General features: G+C 42.7%; 1 protein-coding gene across 2 annotated transcripts in view; it reads right to left on the bottom strand.

The window, feature by feature from the left end:
• KIAA1755 (KIAA1755 ortholog) overlaps window positions 1–19177 on the bottom strand; it is a 178025-nt gene that overhangs the window by 75630 nt on the left and 83218 nt on the right. For both annotated transcript variants that reach the window (XM_073606536.1, XM_073606535.1), the window contains exons 5-7: window positions 13259–13352; window positions 4551–4637; window positions 1389–1505 (exon numbers count right to left, since the gene is read on the bottom strand). In XM_073606536.1, the coding sequence (XP_073462637.1) occupies window positions 1389–1505; window positions 4551–4637; window positions 13259–13352 (298 nt within the window). The remainder of the gene's footprint in view (window positions 1–1388; window positions 1506–4550; window positions 4638–13258; window positions 13353–19177) is intronic.

Below are 19177 nucleotides of genomic sequence, written 5' to 3'. Positions count from 1 at the left end.
GATTTTCTTGAAGGACCTCTACAATACATAATGAAAGCTGAGCAAACGCTTCCCGGTACATATTGATTCTATCTGAAGGACTGTAAATTACTTCCCTATGTGGAATACTAAAAGGAACTGTTAATTTCAAAAGACAAATAAAAATTAATTTGAAACAAGCTATCACTTTAATCCATTATAATCAAGAACATATCGTGGCATATCTGCACGCTAACTCCCTGTTGGTGTTTATGGGTTTAGCAGGCTCTTCCAGCACACAGCAACCCTTGAAAATGTCAGGATCCTCCTGCGGTTCTAATTATTAGGACTTTGCTTGTATGCAAAATTGCTCAGGCTGTGGGTAGAACAGAAATATTACATAATATACAAGGTGTTAGGCCTTGTTCACAATAGCCCCCCCCCCAAAAAAAATAGGCATCTGGACGGTGTGCGGTTTCAACACGCGACAAATGTGCATAGGGCACTTGGGGAGAGTTTTTTAACTCCCCTCTTATGTGCAATAAACGTCCCTCAAACTCAACTAACAACTTTTTTGGCGGCGCTTGGTTCCGCGCTGCCATGTTTTGTTGTGACCTCATTAAGAGGCGGCTGGCTATTCTGTGGTTCAGCCGGTGGACCTCCCAATGGCGCTCTGCTAGGTCCACACCCTCCTCCTTTACTGAAAGTCTTCGCCTCCTGGGATATGTGACATTCGCCTAGGCGAATGACATGCAGGGGGGCTAAAGCAGGACAATTTATTTACAAAAATAGATAAATAATAATAATAAAAAAGAGAGTGTTATTCATGCAGAGAACCGATGAAGGAGTGGAAAAGAGGGATCATGATTTAGAGGGTGAAGATCCATCAATAAGTGGCCAGCAGAAGAAGTATGCAATCAGTGGCCTTCTCATCTGCATACTTGTAATTGTAGGATTAGCATGACAGCCAGGCAACTACCAATTTTCAGAAGAACATCAACAGTGGCTGCCTCAATATTCCTCATATGACAGGTTTCCTTTAACAGAGTCTTTTGGATAAATACCTGAAATAGTGGCAGATGAACAGCCTGCAGCACAGAAGACATATGTTTACATTTTTCCCAACTTTTACCGGAGAGACTAATGAAGACCAGCAACACATGTTGCCGGCCATGTAAATCCAGTGTGATGTACACTTAGTGCTGACATCTGTCTTACTAATAGAACAAGATGGTTCCTAAACTGCTCACAGTAGCTGCAGCCGCACATTGATGGCTCTCCAGTGTTGCTCATTGGTGTGTTTCCATCATAAATCAGAGGCAGACAAGCATTTAACACGCAGACCAGGTGTGAAATGAGATGCGGTGACAGACACACCAAGCCATGGATCATTTAGTTATACTTTACAGCTTGTTAGCAGGCAGTGGCACCTGATAAAATTGGACCCACTCGCTGTGACAATACGGGTAGGTGCCTCCGAGGTCCCAGGTGAGCTGTCCAATGTCTACCGAACGGCCCAATGATTTCAAGGATGTCAGGACTTCCACCTGTACACAGAGTAGACAGGAGTATTAATCACCAGAATAAAGTCCCATTTTCTAATAAAAAAAAGAAAGTAATGAATTTAAAATGAAAAGTTGAAATAACCATTAGCAGTTGTGAATGCTTTCCTTACAATAAGGTCCTATCCACACCACTCTCCATATAATGCAGGCATTGGAGTACATGGTCCATACATGACCTCAGATTTCCCATTGTGTTAAGCCAGCCATAGATCGTTTGATTGCTGAAACAGCCGAGATTCGAACCATGTATGGGTAGGCTGAATGTACTCGATCGATCAAATTGGGTACAGCCAGTCTGTCAGATTTTACATGTGATTATTGCTAGTGGTTATTATAACCGCTAGCAGTAATCACTATGTTCTCCCGGGAGGGATGGCTTTCCTCACCCCCCTGCCAGGAGAGCACAATGGCTCCTCAGGAGGGATTCCACCATCAACACAGCGCCATCTATGGCCAGCTTTAGTTTACATCTGTGAACTGTGTTAATGTGCTTTGGCCAAGAAGGTGAAGGTTGGTTTTTAGTGCATCAACGCATGACAGCTCATGAATATGCATGTAAGATGCGTTTTAGCGTGTTTCCAGTGCATGGTCACCAGTCCCTCCCACAACAACATTTTAATGGCTGATAGAACCCAATAAAGTGGCACAGAATGCATGAAATGCAAATAAATAAATGTGCATGACAACGCACATGGAAAGGTGTGAACCCAGCCTAAAGGTGGCCATACAAGCTTTGATAAATGATCAATTTCTTTTGTAATCAATCACGTTTGACAAGAATAATCAATGTATATCAATGTATATATATATTACCTTTTGTACCACCACCCCCTCCCTTTAGAATGTAAGCTCTACGAGCAGGGCCCTCCTGTACCTTTTGTATTGAACTGTACTGTAATTGTGTTGTCCACCTTATACATTGTAAAGCGCTGCGTAAACTGTTGGCGCTATATAAATCTCGAATAATAATAATAATGTATAGTCAACAACCCATTTGCTTAATATGCTACAAATGGGGAAGTGGCTTCTGGGTCGGATCTGAACAATTCTCTCTCTGCGCTGGCAGTGACCAATCAGAATCACTCTGATCCATGCCGGAAACTCTGGATTAAGAAGAGGAAGATGAGCGAGGATTTCAAACCCCTGGACCTCTACACAGGCTGTGTGGCCCCTGACAGTTCATCACCCATGGCGGTAAGTGCAGTGGGGACCGGGGAGTAAGGGAGGGTGTAGGGTGTTACTTCAACTTTTCATGTTTTCTGAAAAGGTGAACTAACACTTTAAAATAAGATTATAGTTTACAATTCTACGTTATCAATTGTATGTCTGTTTCCACATATAATCTTATAATCTGATCCATCGAAACTTGTGAACATAGTATCTCTACTGCCAACTGGTGAAAAACAGTTTGATCAAATCCAATCAAAATTGAGTCTAAATCAATTAGAAGGGAAGTTATGGGTATTCAATTGCTTGTAGATTTGTTCAATCTGCTTGAATAGCACATAGATCGGCTAAAAAACAAATAGAGGAGTGTGGCCACCATTAGAGTTAGGATTGGAGCCAAATTGAGCGTTAAGGTTGGAAGGATGGTTTGTGTGAGGATTAGAGCCCTTACACACTTGGGCATTTAGTTGCAGTGCATCCCTCCTGACCCTTTAGTGTGCCCAGGAGGGACAGGTGTAGCATTATAGTCTATGGCAAGCTGCCGTTGTATGGGGCTTAACGCTGTACCAAGTAATACTTGCATTTAAGGCCCTGTCCTTTCACATTCTAGCCCAGCGTCTCTCTATCTTTTCAACACATAAGAATCCTTGAAATAACTTTCCTGTCTCAGGGAACCCCTCTTAAAAATGACTATATCTACACCTCATGACACATTAGTGTGATGGACAGTGGGAAGATTGCTCCTCTCACTTGTGGTCATTGAGAAGAATTACCCCCTTATGGATAGCTAAAAAGATTAATGGTGTTAGTGGGAACTCATCTGAGAGGCAGTCATTACTTATTGCTCAAGGAACCCCTAGCATTCTTTGGAGGAACCCTAGAGTTCCATGGAACCTTGGTTGAAAAATCCTGCTGTAGACCAAAAACTATCAGTCCTGATCTCCCATTCATGGAAGCTAATGAGTGACTGTAAATCTGGCCAAACAGTTAGATTTTCATTCAAAGTCCAGCATGAAAATTCTAAAAAGAAATATTTGTCAGCAGCATTCTTTCTAGTCATCATAGAGTCAAATACTTTTGATTGAAAGCCCTTAAATTGTCCAGACCTGCTACTTGAATGGAAACCCAGATGTATCAAACAGGTTATTACAATAAGTTTTCCCCAAAGGAAAACCACATTGTTCACAATTTTGTTTGTTTGAGAAAAATTTTCCATCCCGCACCTTTCAACTTTCCCACTACGGTCGAAATCGAACATCGATTCAACAGCACTAACGAAAAAATTTCACAAAATTCTACTTGTACTTGTTAGGTGTAACTGTGCACATTTCATGCAAGCTAGGCGTGTATCTCTCCATCCTAGGTGCAAATTCTTTTTCATGAATTAATTCTGCCATTTTGGACATAAGTATCGTTGCTAGGAAGACGAGACTGGATTTTAAGCACAAAAAATGGCAAAAACAAATGTATACAGGCATTTTTTATGCACTTTTATGAAGTGTATGGACCGTGTGGCACCTTTTAAAAAATGTTACCGCACTATGTTGCGTTGATGTGATAGCAAATATTGTGATTTCCATTGTCGTGCATTGCAGAGTGATGGCAGACATACAACAAATTGCACTAGCGTGAACGGGGGGGCTTAATAAAGGCACTTGAAATTTAAAAAAATATTCATACATGTTTCAAACGTGTTTTAACCACCATGCAGTTTTTAATATCCAATACTGTTTGCGATAGTAGCCTTATAATGCATTTGGGGTTTGCTATGTGAATACAGATAAGCTTTTGCACAATTCCTTTTAGTTTAATTAATACACATGACACTTTAATGGTGTTAGAAGGTAGCCTAGTGCCCACCTGCAATCCAGGGATTCTCTCCAGCTGAGGAGACGTCTCCTTTTCTACAAGCATCACAATGCTTTGGATAGAGCCGGGAGAGGAAGCCTGGAAGACAGAAAAGTCGTCAGTAAATGAAAGTGCAGAATTTTTTTATTGATACATCACCATGATTCACATTTTTAAAGGGACCCTGTAGCCAGACTCATTATTTTAACAAAAATCTTCCCATAAGATTTTATGGGTATTTAATGTAAGCATGTTATTTGGCTGTAAAAGGCTTTGTTGTGTAGACATTTAAAAGCCCTGAAAGTACTGCTAGGCACTGCCATCTTGGATGTGATGGTAGCAGCCCCAGCAGTCTCTGAGCTGTCACTCAAGTGACAATTTATTGTATTCCCCTTTGCTTCTCCCCCAGAAGTTGCATTAAAGGACATGTAGGGAAAGGAGGGGAGGGGCAGAGGAGCTGGGTCAGCACAGACAATAATTAGACACTCCCAGAAGAGGAAAGGGCTACGGGGTGATTTTGGTGCTCCCCTATTCATTTGAATGGATACTGCCCACTAGAGATGGGTGAACTATTCAGGCCGAGCATCGGTTCGGCCCCAAACAGCGCTTGTCCGGGTGTTCGCTGAACACCGGAAATTTTCGGGGCACTCGGCGAGATGTTCGCCCGTCAAACGCACAGTGAATAACTGCCAGTAGTTAAGGAGCAGACCGGGGAACTGGCCGAGGCATCCATAGCAATGGATGAGTTTTCACCTGTCAGCAGGCTTCCCCACTAATAGCTGAATGAAAAAAAAACATTGCTGAAGAAAAATTAAAAACAAAGGTTGGGACTTTATATGAGGCACAGGGTGTCTCAAGCCAAGTGTTTCAATCCCAATTTAATGAATACGAGGAAAGATTCGGGACTTTGTGTGAAGCATGCAACCAGGGGGATAACACAATAAAAATGTGTCTGGCGAGTACATACCAAGACATTGCATGAAGGCATAATGCACAATAACAATTTACAATCAAAATTTACAATAAAAAAAAAAAAATATTGCATACAAGTTGTATAGTAACATAATAATATAGTAACATAATAGTTCATATTGTCGAAATTATAAAAACCAAACTCATTGTTGCGTGTCTCCACAGAATAATGAACATAGCCTAAATTAATTGGTACAATCCAGATTGGCATGAAGGGTAAAAATTTTGCGGTATAAACACAGGGGAGCATCTAATAGCTCAACGCATTTCGTGGGCTCGTTCAGGAGAAGATGTAGGGTAGATGTCTAAAGGTAGAAACTATGTTATAAAATAGATCCCTTGATAGGGAGACGAGGGGAATAATTACCCAGTAGTATTTACAGACATGCTAATGAGTCTGGGCGCAAGAGTAGAGGGCTGAAGGCCGGCCAAGAAGATGGCTTGGGTGATGTGGATCACATTCATTTTCAATATCCATAGGGGTTTACTCCTGTTTCCTACTGGTTTTCCACTGGTATGTGTCGGTGTCTTTCCACCTCAGCTCCCCGGGCTGATAACTCTTCTTGGCCGGCCTTCAGCCCTCTAAGCTTGAGCCCAGACTCATTAGCATGTCTATAAGTACTACTGGGTAATTATTCCCCTCTTCTCCCTATAGACAGATTCATTTTATAACATAGTTTCTACCTTTAGTAATTTGAACACATTTTTTATAGACACCTACCCTTCATCTGCTCTTGAAGAGTGGCAGAAGCCACGAAACGCGTCGAGCTATTAGATGTCCTCCTGTGTTTATACCGCAAGATTTTTACCATTTTCCCCTTCATGCCAATCTGAGTTGTACCAATTAATTTAGGCTATGTTCATTATTCTGTGGAGACATGCAACAATGAGTTTGGTTTTTATAATGTCCACAATATGAACTATTATGTTACTATATTATAATGTTACTATACAACTTGTATGCAATACATTTTTATTAATTGTAAATTGTTATTGTGCATTATGCCTTCATGCAATGTCTATGGTTTTAGCTTATTATGTACTCGCCAGACACATTTTTATTGTGTTATCTCCCTGGTTGCATGCTTCACACAAAGTCCCAAATACTTCCTCATATTCTTTGAAAAAAAAACATTGCTGGCAATAGAAAAATTTGATAAAAAAACAGCGTGGGGGTCCCCCCCCAAAATCCATAGCAGACCCTTATCCGAGCATGCAGACTGGCAGGCCAGAAAAGGGGGAGCGAGCGAGGGTCCCCCCATCCTGAACCATACCAGGCCACATGCCCTCAACATGAGCGCCCTCTGCCCCATGTTGATGGGGACAAGGGCCTTTTCCCCACAACCCTGGGTGGTGGTTGTGGGGGTCTGTTGGCAGGGGGCTTATCGGTATCTAGAAGCCCCCCATGTGAATGAGTACAATGAGTAGGGGTACATTGTACCCCTACTCATTGTACCCCTACTGATACATTGTACCCCTACTCATTGTGCCCCTACTGATACATTGTACCCCTACTGATTCACCAAAAAAAAAAGTGTCAGAGAAATAAAAACACACACACACAATTTGACAATTACTTTATTAAAAATAAAAAACAATGTACCCCGATGTAGATCCATCGTTAATCCTGGCGCCCACCACTGACTGCTTGCTCCACCGTCTGACAGTTACTAAATAGGTAGGGTGCAGGAACACTTGGCAACGTCACCTGGTGGCACTGCCCCCATCTGTTGTCACTGACCCAGCATGCCCCGGTTGGTGATGTCACAAGGGGACAGTGCCACTAGGTGAAATCGCCAGGTGGCTCCGCCCCTTATCTATTTAAGAACTGTCAGACGGCGGAGCAGGCAGTCGGCAGTTAGCCTTCGTCGCAGGCGGAGCTTTCTTTTTCTTTGTCCAGCAGTGATGTTGTGATTGATGATGGATGTACATCAGGGGACATTGTTTTTTTGTTTTTAATGTACCCCATACTCATTCACATGGGGGAGGCGCGATCTGAGGGCCCAGCTAAGCCCCTGCCCGCAGACTCCCACAATCACTGCCTAAGGTTGTGGGGAAGAGGTCATTGTTCCCATAAACATGAAGACAAGGTGCTTTGGGGTGGGGAGGGGTGGGGGGCAGAGCAAAGCACCCCCCATATGGAGGGCATGTGGCCTGGTATGGTTCAGGAGGGGGCGCTCGCTTGTCCCCCCCGTTTCTGGCCTGCCAGACTGCATGCTCCGATAAGGGTCTGGTATGGATTCGGGGGGGACCCCCACACTGGTTTTTTTTTTATATATTTGTATTTTCAGCAATTTCTTGCAGCCAGAAAAATCTATTTAAATGTCTTTTTTTTTCTTTATATATGTACTGAGTACTAACATTTATAGGTAAAGTTAATCCAGGGAAAATCTGATTGCCTCTCGGGGGGATCAGGAAGGAATTTTTTCCTCTGCTGCAGCAAATTGGATCATGCTTTGCTGGGGGTTTTTGCCTTCCTCTGGATCAACTGTGGGTATATGGGATTGTATGGTTTTTTTTTGGTTGAACTAGACGGACATGTGTCTTTTTTCAACCTAACTATGTAACTATGTATGTATATGTCAGTTTTGCTGCAGCAGCTTCTATACATGGTACAGATGCACCACTTTACATGCAGACTAATGCCCCGTACACACGGTCGGACTTTGTTCGGACATTCCGACAACAAAATCCTAGGATTTTTTCCGTCGGATGTTGGCTCAAACTTGTCTTGCATACACACGGTCACACAAAGTTGTCGGAAAATCCGATCGTTCTAAACGCGGTGACGTAAAACACGTACGTCGGGACTATAAACGGGTCAGTGGCCAATAGCTTTCATCTCTTTATTTATTCTGAGCATGCGTGGCACTTTGTCCGTCGGATTTGTGTACACACGATCGGAATTTCCAACAACGGATTTTGTTGTCGGAAAATTTTATCTCCTGCTGTCCAACTTTGTGTGTCGGAAAATCCGATGGAAAATGTCCGATGGAGCCCACACACGGTCGGAATTTCCGACAACACGCTCCGATCGGACATTTTCCATCGGAAAATCCGACCGTGTGTACGGGGCATTAGGGGACCACTCCAGGCACTATATTTAAAGGAATTTTTCATTTTTATTGTTTCACTAAAATCACTACGCTTTTGAAAAACAATATTTTTAAAACATTTTTTTTTACATTGAAACATGTCCCCCAGAGCAGTACCCGGGCCCCCATACCCTTTTTATGGCCAATAACTTGCATATAAGCCTTCAAAATGCGAACTTTTAATTTTTCAAGCTCGGGTCCCATAGACTTTAATAGGGTTCGTGGTTCAGGCCTGAACTTTTTCCATGTTCAGGAGTTCTGGTGTGAACCAAACCGGGGGGGTGTTCGGCCCATCACTACTGCCCATGCGAACACCATAATAGCAATGTTTTTTTTCACGAGCACAAAGCACCACATCCTCAGCGTATGAACACTCCCATCTGCTGCTTTTGCAGTTGGGGGGGGAGGGGTGTTAGGAGCATTAAAAGGATACTCAAATGCGCATTTTCAATGCCCCCAACCGCAAATCTAAACGAGTCCTTAAGAACAAATTGTAATGTATATTGACAGCTTTAGAAGCCCATTCTTATCTTTTTTTTTTTTAAGTGCATTCTAAACATTTTTTTTTTTATATTTGGATTTTTTAAATTTACTTTTATTTCCTTTTTATACTTTAAGTGTACCATTATGGAGATTCCCCCTTACTGTACTTCCTGCCTTGTAACTACTGTCCCCATTAAAATATTTTCTATTTACTCCTGCAATTAAAAAAAATGAGGCCCCAGATATCCTGTACTGCAAAGTGCATCTGAACCCTCCTAAAAAATGTAATGTGTAGCAGCCTGCCAATCCTTAGATGGTGGTGGCTGCATTTGTTTTCTATTTTTCATAGTTTATTTCCTTTATTTTCACCTGTGATCCTGTCAGTAACCCACTTCCTTTCAAAAGATGACAACACTCACCCACCATTGTGTAAATATGCAGCGTTGTCACCCAAGGACAGAAGGCATATGAGGACTCTGATAACTCCCGCTCCCTCTTCTACCTAACATATAGGGGATGGTGTTCTGTAATTGCTAAGATCAAAAGGGAGCAATTAAGAGAAGATTATTTAAGTTCTTCTCCAAACATTCTCTTTCTCAGTATACATATAACTCTGTGCTGCTGAGAATAAATAATTACTGCTTAGTTATCACTTTCTAAGAAATACATTAGTGTAGCTTTAATACAAATATTTTCATTTACTATACTTTAATTTATTCTCAAACCCATTATAACGAGCAGTCTAAACTCATTATAAGAGGCTCGCTCTAATTCCGCATCTGACTTATTATTATCACCTAATAAACTTTAAGGAACTCTGCTGCCTAATAGCCTAATAAACTTTAAGGAACTCTACTGTCTAATGACAGAATTCATCCTTAAATGTCATATTTAGGCAGAGCACCCTAAACTGAAAACATCTCCATGTTACTGCCTAGTAGGCCAATGCAATGTTACACAAGAGCCTAGAAATGTGGGGATTTCCGGTGTTTTGTTGCCGGTCAGATGGCAAATAATTTATGCGATATTATCGGTAATGATAGCATTGAGCAAGTCTTGGCTTAAACATCTGTTATTTGTATGAATCATTCAGCAGCAAATTGCCGTTTAGATGAATATATGTCTAGGACGATGAGATAATAGCTTTTAAGTATAGTCTATATGTGAGAGACTATTTTGAATTATTATTGCAGGATTTACCTTCATTTTTATAAGCTTTTCTCATGTTTATATGCTTGCTCTTTGCCTTATTTTTTGTACTATATTACATATAGAGATTTGTAACTTAACCACTAGAGGGCTCATTGGTCCAGTGCAACTGCCCTCTCTCTGTTAATGGGGTGCATTTATTAAAAAAAAGTCAAGGCTATTCGTCCTGTGAAACTACATGTACATTCATTATGAGTGAATGTGGCAAAATCAAATATTAGCGGGCTATTTTCTCTGCAATTGGAATGTTGTTCATTGAATAAAATAGTGTGAATGGGTAAAATACCACAATATGGAAACTGAGTTGGAAATAATTATGCTCCTGGGCTCCATCTAGTGGCCATAATGCAGTATTTCGCCATTCACAATTTCTTTTCTTAAAGCGGAGTTCCGCCTGGGTAAAAAAAAAAAAATTAAAAGTCAGCAGCTACAAATACTGCAGCTGCTGATTTTTAATATAAGGACACTTACCTATCCTGGGAGCCCGCGATGTCGGCACCCAAAGCCGACCTGTCCCTTGACTCCGGGTGCAGGCATCATTACTAAGGGAAACAGGAAGTGAAGCCTTACGGCTTCACAGCCTGTTTTCTACTGTGCATGCGCGAGTGGCGCTAAACTTTCAGAATGATCCTTGCTGTGTTCTGGGACCCGTGTGTACCCCAGAGGGCAGCGGGGGAGGGGGGGGGGGGGAGGAGGGGCCAGACATTACGTAGTTCGCACAAAGTGCGGCAAACTTTCCCCGGAAGTGGGAGCAGATACCTGGATTTGACAGGCATCTGCTCCCCCCTGAAAGGTGCCAAATGTGGCACCAGTGGGGGGGATCTGATCAGCGTAAGTTCCATTTGTGGGTGGAACTCCGCTTTAATAAATACCATTTGAACTATAGAATATCTTACACAATTTTTTTAGAAATACATGTGTAAATATAAAATGACAAACATTATCACTTCAATTCTCTTCTTCCCATTGATGAAATAACGATGCCTTTAATGCATAATCTAAACCCCCCATTAAATATTGAGTGATTCTGCCCTTTCCCTGCTCAAAGCAGGATTTTCTTTGGTTACTGACTATGCTAACCACAGAACCAGATCTGCGTTAGTGTGGTTGGTTTGCTTCTCTTCTTCTTCCCATTGAACCTACAGGGCTCTGCGCTGATGCAGGCATGCCTGCAGTCAGCATATCCTGCCCAGCACTGCAGAACCTAAGAGACAGCAGCAAAGAAAATGAATAAGGTATTGCGCTGACTAGAACCCAGCTGTCATTTAACAGGGCACATAAGAGGGTCAGAAGGGTGGTAGGGAACACCAGGTGAAGTGGATGCAGCTTCTCTCAGATTAGATCTTGAGATCCTAAAGCAAATATAAAAACAAACACAAGAGGGCGCCTCTATCTAGGTGTAGCGATTTATAAAAAAGACTAAGGGCTCTTTCACATTGGGCGGATCAGTGATGATCCGCCCCGTGCACACCCGCTTGCTCAGCGGGGATCGCTCCGCCCATCCCCGCTGAGCAGGAAGATGACAGGTCCGTCGCTGCACACTGTGCAGCGACGGACCTGTCAGAGCACCGCTCTCCCCTATGGGGTATTGGGTGATGACGGACCGTAGAGTCCATCGTCACCCGATCTGATCCGAAAACGGATGGAAAAGTAGGTTTTTCCTCCGTTACACTTTTTCGGATCGGAGCGGGTCGGATGTCAGCGGACATGTCACCGCTGACATCCGACGCTCCATAGACCTCCATGGAGTGTCCGTTCAGGTCCGCCTAAAAAACTGACAGGCGGACCTGAACGGACAGTCCGTGTGAAAGAGGCCTTAAGGTGTCAGGGCTGGGCTCAGCCCTTCCTTCTCTGAGCTGGCCGCTCAGCTGTTGACTAATTGCAAGCTCCTATCTCTCCACAGTTACTCAGCTGTTGATGATATCCTGCTCGTCAGTCCTGCCTACTTAAGCCGTTCAGCCCAGTGGATCTCTGCCTTCGCCTTGGTCAACATCACAAGAGACTATCTCCTGTGTTCCTGTTTAAAGACCGGCTTTGCTGACATCTCTTCTGGCTCCAGATCCTGCTTGCTGTTCCACTACATTGATCCCTGACTTCTGGCTTGGCCGACTATCCGTTCAGGTTACTGAACTACTGGCTATGTTTTGACTACATTTGGTCTTTTTAGTTTTATTATTAAACAAGTGTGATTTAACTGTACTTCTGTCTCAGTCTGATTTCATGGTTTCTGACAAAAAGACAATAAAAATGCACCAAAAAATAAAAATGCCAGTGAGTGCATTTTAATTGTCTTTTATTCTTTTTAACAAATCGCTACACCTAGATAGAACCGCCCTCTTGTGTTTGTTTTTTATAAGTGACAGCGGCTCCTGGCAGGAATTTCGGACAGTTATCAGTTGGATACTCCACCCCTACCATTCAAAGCTCAAGAAACACAGGGAATATGGCAGTCACATGACTGTCAATAAACAGAAGCCAAAAATGTTTTAAAATACATTTTAGGTAATCTGATTAGTAGTGCATGCCTATAGAAGTTTTACATACACATTAACAACTGTTGACATGACATATTATCCACATAGGAAGTGCATTGTTTTTATTTAGTCTGTCAACTCGTACATTTGCACTGTGAGAAGGAGCAGAAAAACTCGACCCTTGCGTAGTACTGCAGAGCGGGAAGCAGAGTCTGTACTTGTAATAACAAATATGGCTGACTCCATGGCTCAAGGAGAAAGAAGACACAAAAAGGGGCACATAGTACAACAGCATTTTCTTATATTACACCAACAAAACAAGGACTTGTAAGATCTTAATCCCAACACCAGACAAAACTTTTGTTTTTAGTTTAGGATAGAATGGAGAAGGGTTAGAACCTCTGTCAGATTTTAATTGCTATCCATTCCTTTGGGAGATTCCTTCTGACCTCCTGCATATTCTAAGGGTATCAGTCAGTGGGCTCACCTGTGTACATTGTAGAGCTGCATGGAGACATGGAGATGGAGGGTGTTTCCTGGCATCCATTAAAACCATCAATCCAAGGTCTTTTATCTCCTTTCTAAGGAAACGGTTGAGAACAAGCATTATACATCAATACAAGCCATAACATTTATAAGAATTGTGCTGCACGGGGTTTGTTTAGCATACATTGGGGACAAGTATCAATCAAATTATCAATAAAATTTGACACAAACCAGTCTGCCTATCAGTTCACAAAATCTACTTGACAGATTTATATACAGTGGGGGCAGAAAGTATTCAGACCCCCTTAAATTTTTCACTCTTTGTTATATTGCAGCCATTTGCTAAAATCATTTAAGTTCATTTTTTTCCTCATTAATGTACACACAGCACCCCATATTGACAGAAAAACACAGAATTGTTGACATTTTTGCAGATTTATTAAAAAAGAAAAACTGAAATATGACATGGTCCTAAGTATTCAGACCCTTTGCTGTGACACTCAAATATTTAACTCAGGTGCTGTCCATTTCTTCTGATCATCCTTGAGATGGTTCTACACCTTCATTTGAGTCCAGCAGTGTTTGATTATACTGATTGGACTTGATTAGGAAAGCCACACACCTGTCTATATAAGACCTTACAGCTCACAGTGCATGTCAGAGCAAATGAGAATCATGAAGTCAAAGGAACTGCCTGAAGAGCTCAGAGACAGAATTGTGGCAAGGCACAGATCTGGCCAAGGTTACAAAAAAATTTCTGCTGCACTTAAGGTTCCTAAGAGCACAGTGGCCTCCATAATCCTTAAATGGAAGACGTTTGGGACGACCAGAACCCTTCCTAGAGCTGGCCGTCCAGCCAAACTGAGCTATCGGGGGAGAAGAGCCTTGGTGAGAGAGGTAAAGAAGAACCCAAAGATCACTGTGGTTGAGCTCCAGAGATGCAGTCGGGAGATGGGAGAAAGTTGTAGAAAGTCAACCATCACTGCAGCCCTCCACCAGTCGGGGCTTTATGGCAGAGTGGCCCCCACGGAAGCCTCTCCTCAGTGCAAGACACATGAAAGCTTGCATGGAGTTTGCTAAAAAACACCTGAAGGACTCCAAGATGGTTAGAAATCAAATTCTCTGGTCTGATGAGACCAAGATAGAACTTTTTGGTCTTAATTCTAAGCGGTATGTTTGGAGAAAACCAGGCACTGCTCATCACCTGTCCAATACAGTCCCAACAGTGAAGCATGGTGGTGGCAGCATCATGCTGTGGGGGTGTTTTTCAGGTGCAGGGACAGGATGACTGGTTGCAATCGAGGGAAAGATGAATGCGGCCAAGTACAGGGATATCCTGGACGAACACCTTCTCCAGAGTGCTCAGGACCTCAGACTGGGCCGAAGGTTTACCTTCCAACAAGTCAATGACCCTAAGCACACAGCTAAAATAACGAAGGAGTGGCTTCACAACAACTCTGTGACTGTTCTTGAATGGCCCAGCCAGAGCCCTGACTTAAACCCAATTGAGCAGCTCTGAAGAGACCTAAAAATGGCTGTCCACCAATGTTTACCATCCAACCTGACAGAACTGGAGAGGATCTGCAAGGAGGAATGGCAGAGGATCCCCAAATCCAGGTGTGAAAAACTTGTTGCATCTTCCCCAAAAAGACTCATGGCTGTATTAGATCAAAAGGGTGCTTCTACTAAAGACTGGGAAAAGGGTCTGAATACTTAGGACCATGTGATATTTCAGTTTTTCTTTTTTAATAAATCTGCAAAAATGTCAACAATTCTGTGTTTTTCTGTCAATATGGGGTGCTGTGTGTACATTAATGAGGAAAAAAATGAACTTAAATGATTTTAGCAAATGGCTGCAATATAACAAAGAGTGAAAAATTTAAGGGGGTCTGAATACTTTCCGTCCCCACTGTATATTTGTGACCCGTGCGCCTTTAATCCTGGAAACCAAGAGATTTGCACAGGTCTGCAACAGAATTAAATGCATAATCCATCTTTGGAACGGTGTTTTATGTTTGACTAATATCTAGGGTGTAACATAAAATCTAGTTCAGGGCTGCTATTAAAAATCACGGGGCCCCATACAGTCTGCCCATAAATGAGAACCTTGTTAAAACCATTGGGAAGTACTTGGCAACCAGCAGCTGTGGGGACAATAACCACTTTAGTCAGGCGTATGCAATATAGAACATAATATATTGAGTGCAGGAGTCAGAAGGATGTACCGTAACTGTCCCTGTTTAAAATCATTTGGAGGGATACCTTGAAGGGATTTAGAAGAAGAATGGGGCACACTTAGCGTGCCACCCACCAGAAACTTGTAACCGTGATCAATAAAATATATGTTGCTTTATGGAAAATGGCTTGTTGTGTGGCACCTTTTCCCAAAGCTCTGCTATATTTTAAAAAACACAGGCCCAGGGGGTACACTGAAGTGAAAATGGGAGTAAAATAAACCCCTGTGCTGTCAGTAGCACCAATAATAACCTCCAGCACTGGTGTCAGTGGTCACAATAATAACCCCCAAACATTGCTGCCAGTGTCTGCAATAATAATGCCCAATACTAGTGTCAATGGTCACAATAACCCCCAACAATGGTGTCAGTGATCACAATAAATACCCCCCACACTGGTGTCAGTGGTCACAATAATAACCCCTGAACATTGGTGTAGTGTCTGCAATAATAACTCCGCCATTTGTTACAGTGTCTGCAATAATAATATCCAACATTGATGTGAGTGACCACAATAATAACCCCCAGCATTGGTGTCAGTAGCTGCAATAATAAGCCCCAGCATTGGTGTCAGTGGTCACAATAATAACCCCCAACCCTGGTGTTAGTGGCCACAATAATAACCCCCAACAATGGTGTCAGTGGCCACAATACTAAACTCCAACACTGGTGTCAGTGGTCACAATAATAACCCCCAACAATGGTGTCAGTGGCCACAATAATAAACCCCAACACTGGTGTAAGTAGTCACAATAATGGCCCCCAATACTAGTGTCAGTAGTCACAAAAATATAGCCCCCAACACTAGTGTCAGCGGTCACAATAGAAACCACCAACACTGGTGTCAGTGGTCACAATAATAACCCCCAACAATGGTGTCAGAGGTCACAATATTAAAGCTCAACACTAGTGTCAGTGGTCACAATAATAACCCCCAACACTGTGTAGTGCCTGTAGTAATAACCGGCATTGGTGTCGGTGTGTGCAATATTCACACCCAACATTGGTGTCAGTGACCACAATAATAATATTAATTAATATTAATAATAATAATGGGGTTGTCTACTACATGGAGAACCTCTGGGGGAATCTAGGATCAAAAAGGACCTGGGGGTCCTAGTAGATTATAGGCTCAGCAATGGCATGCAAAGCCAAGCTGCTGCAAGCAAAGATAACAGAATATTGGCATTAAAAAGGGGGTTAACTCCAGAGATAAAACGATAATTCTCCCGCTCTACAAGACTCTGGTCCGGCCGCACCTGGAGTATGCTGTCCAGTTCTGGGCACCAGTCCTCAGGAAGGATGTGCTGGAACTGGAGATAGTCCAGAGAAGGACAACAAAGCTAATTAGGGGACTGGAGAATCTCAGCTACGTGGAAAGACTGCAAGCACTGAACTTGTTCTCTCTGGAGAAGAGATGCTTGAGAGGGGATATGATTTCAATGTACAAATACTGTACTGGTGACCCCATAATAGGGATAAAACTCTTCTGCGAAAGGGAAATTAAAAAGACAACCGGACATTCACTAAAATTAGGAGAGAAGCAGTTTAACCTTAAACTGCATAGAGGGTTCTTTACTGTAATGCCCCGTACTCACGGTCGGACTTTGTTCGGACATTCCGACAACAAAATCCTAGGATTTTTTCCGACGGATGTTGGCTCAAACTTGTTTTGTCTACACACGGTCGCACAAAGTTGTCGGAAAATCCGATCGTTCTAAGCGCGGTGACGTAAAACACGTACGTCAGGACTATAAACGGGGCAGTGGCCAATAGCTTTCATCTCTTTATTTATTCTGAGCATGCGTGGCACTTTGTCCGTCGGATTTGTGTACACACGATCGGAATTTCCGACAACGGATTTTGTTGTCGGAAAATTTTATCTCCTGCTGTCCAACTTTGTTTGTCGGAAAATCCGATGGAAAATGTCCGATGGAGCCCACACACGGTCGGAATTTCTGACAACACGCTCCGATCGGACATTGTCCATCGGAAAATCCGACCGTGTGTACGGGGCATTAGAGCGGTAAGGATGTGGAATTCTCTTCCACAAGCAGTGGTTTCAGCCGAGAGCATTGATCATTTCAAAAAACTATTAGATAAGCACCTAAACGTTCACAACAGGGGTATACAATGTAATACTGACATAAAAGCACACACAGGTTGGACTCGATTGACTTGTGTCTTTTTTCAACCTCACCAACTATGTAACTATGTAACCCCAGCATTGGTGACGGCGACTCCAATAATAACCCCAGCATTGGTGTCAGTGAAGCAAAAAAAAAACAAAAAACTCCAGAATACTGCACTTGTTGTTCAATATTTTCTTCCTCCAGTCCCATAACAGAACCAACATACAGATCTGGCTTATCAAAATATGCAGGAGTCTGTGCATTGCCCCCACAACACACTGATCACAGGTGCAATGCTCTGCAGTCTCCAATGCAAACATGTATTAAATACACATTCTTCTATGTTATGAATGTGCAGGATTGAATTTTTTTTTTTTTTTGCATTGGGTGGACTATGCCTTTAAGATGAGACAGATTTTCTCTAACAGATGCATAATTAAGAAGTGGCTTCACAGCCAGGCACACACTGCGCATGCGCGAGCCGCGCAGCACGCTGTGAATGGCCGGGCAATCATCTGGGACCTGTGACGTGTCCCAGATGATTGCCGAGAGGGAGGGGGGACAGGTGATCTCCCTTCCGGTGCTGAGGTGTTCCCCGGGAGGAAGTGGGAGCTGGCACCCTCTAAAAAGAGGGTTACCACTCCCTCCCCAAAAAATGAAATATAGCATGTCAGGGGGTCACCTTCCCTTAAAGCGGAAGTTCCATTTTTGGGTGGAACTCCGCTTTAAATCACATTGCTAATTGCATATTCTACAAGCCTAAATACTGAAATGTGCACTTAAAACTGTAATTTTGTAACTTTTGAAAATGCCAGTAACCAACCTTTGATTTAAATCATATTTTAAATAATTTTGTTTAATATCTTTAATTTACAAAAAAAAAAAATATTGCTTGAGAACACCCTGTATATACTGTAACTCTCCCTTATCAGTCATTCCGCAGTCTATGTAGTTGAATCTCCCTGAGTTTTGCTTCATGGTCCACCCACTCCCTTCCTGGCTGATACCTACCTTCCCACCCACCCCCATAGCCATGATCCATCTTTCAGAGCCCATAATATAAAGCCCTGTGTAAGCTTAGTATTGGTCAGTGTCAAGGCTTACCCAGGGCTATGGGCCATTCCCCCACCACCATGTGGCAGTGCTTGGGTCTGCCTACTCTGACACCAAGAACTGCATCACAGAAGCAAGGGGAGAAGGTCACATGAATGTTACACGAGTTCTGGCAAGTGAATGAAGCAGCAGAGGAGAGCAACAAAGGTTATGCCGCGTACACACGATCGGAAATTCGGCCAGCAAAAGACCGATGAGAGCTTTTGGTCGGAAAATGAGACTGTGTGTATGCTCCATCGGACTTTTGCTGGCAGAATTCCCGCCAGCAAAAGATTGAGAGCGGGTTCTCAATTTTTCTGTCGGAAAAAGTTCCTATCCGAAAATGCGATCGTCTATACAAATTCCGACGCGCAAAATTCCTACGCTTGCTCGGAAACAATTCGACGCATGCTCGGAAGCATTGAACTTCATTTTCTCGGCTCGTCCTAGTGTTGTACGTCA

Source organism: Aquarana catesbeiana, linkage group LG12 (genome assembly GCF_042186555.1).
Source record: "Aquarana catesbeiana isolate 2022-GZ linkage group LG12, ASM4218655v1, whole genome shotgun sequence".
Lineage (NCBI taxonomy): Eukaryota > Metazoa > Chordata > Amphibia > Anura > Ranidae > Aquarana > Aquarana catesbeiana.
The sequence above is the reverse complement of the archived record's forward strand: the minus strand, read 5'-3'. Positions and strand labels throughout refer to the sequence as shown.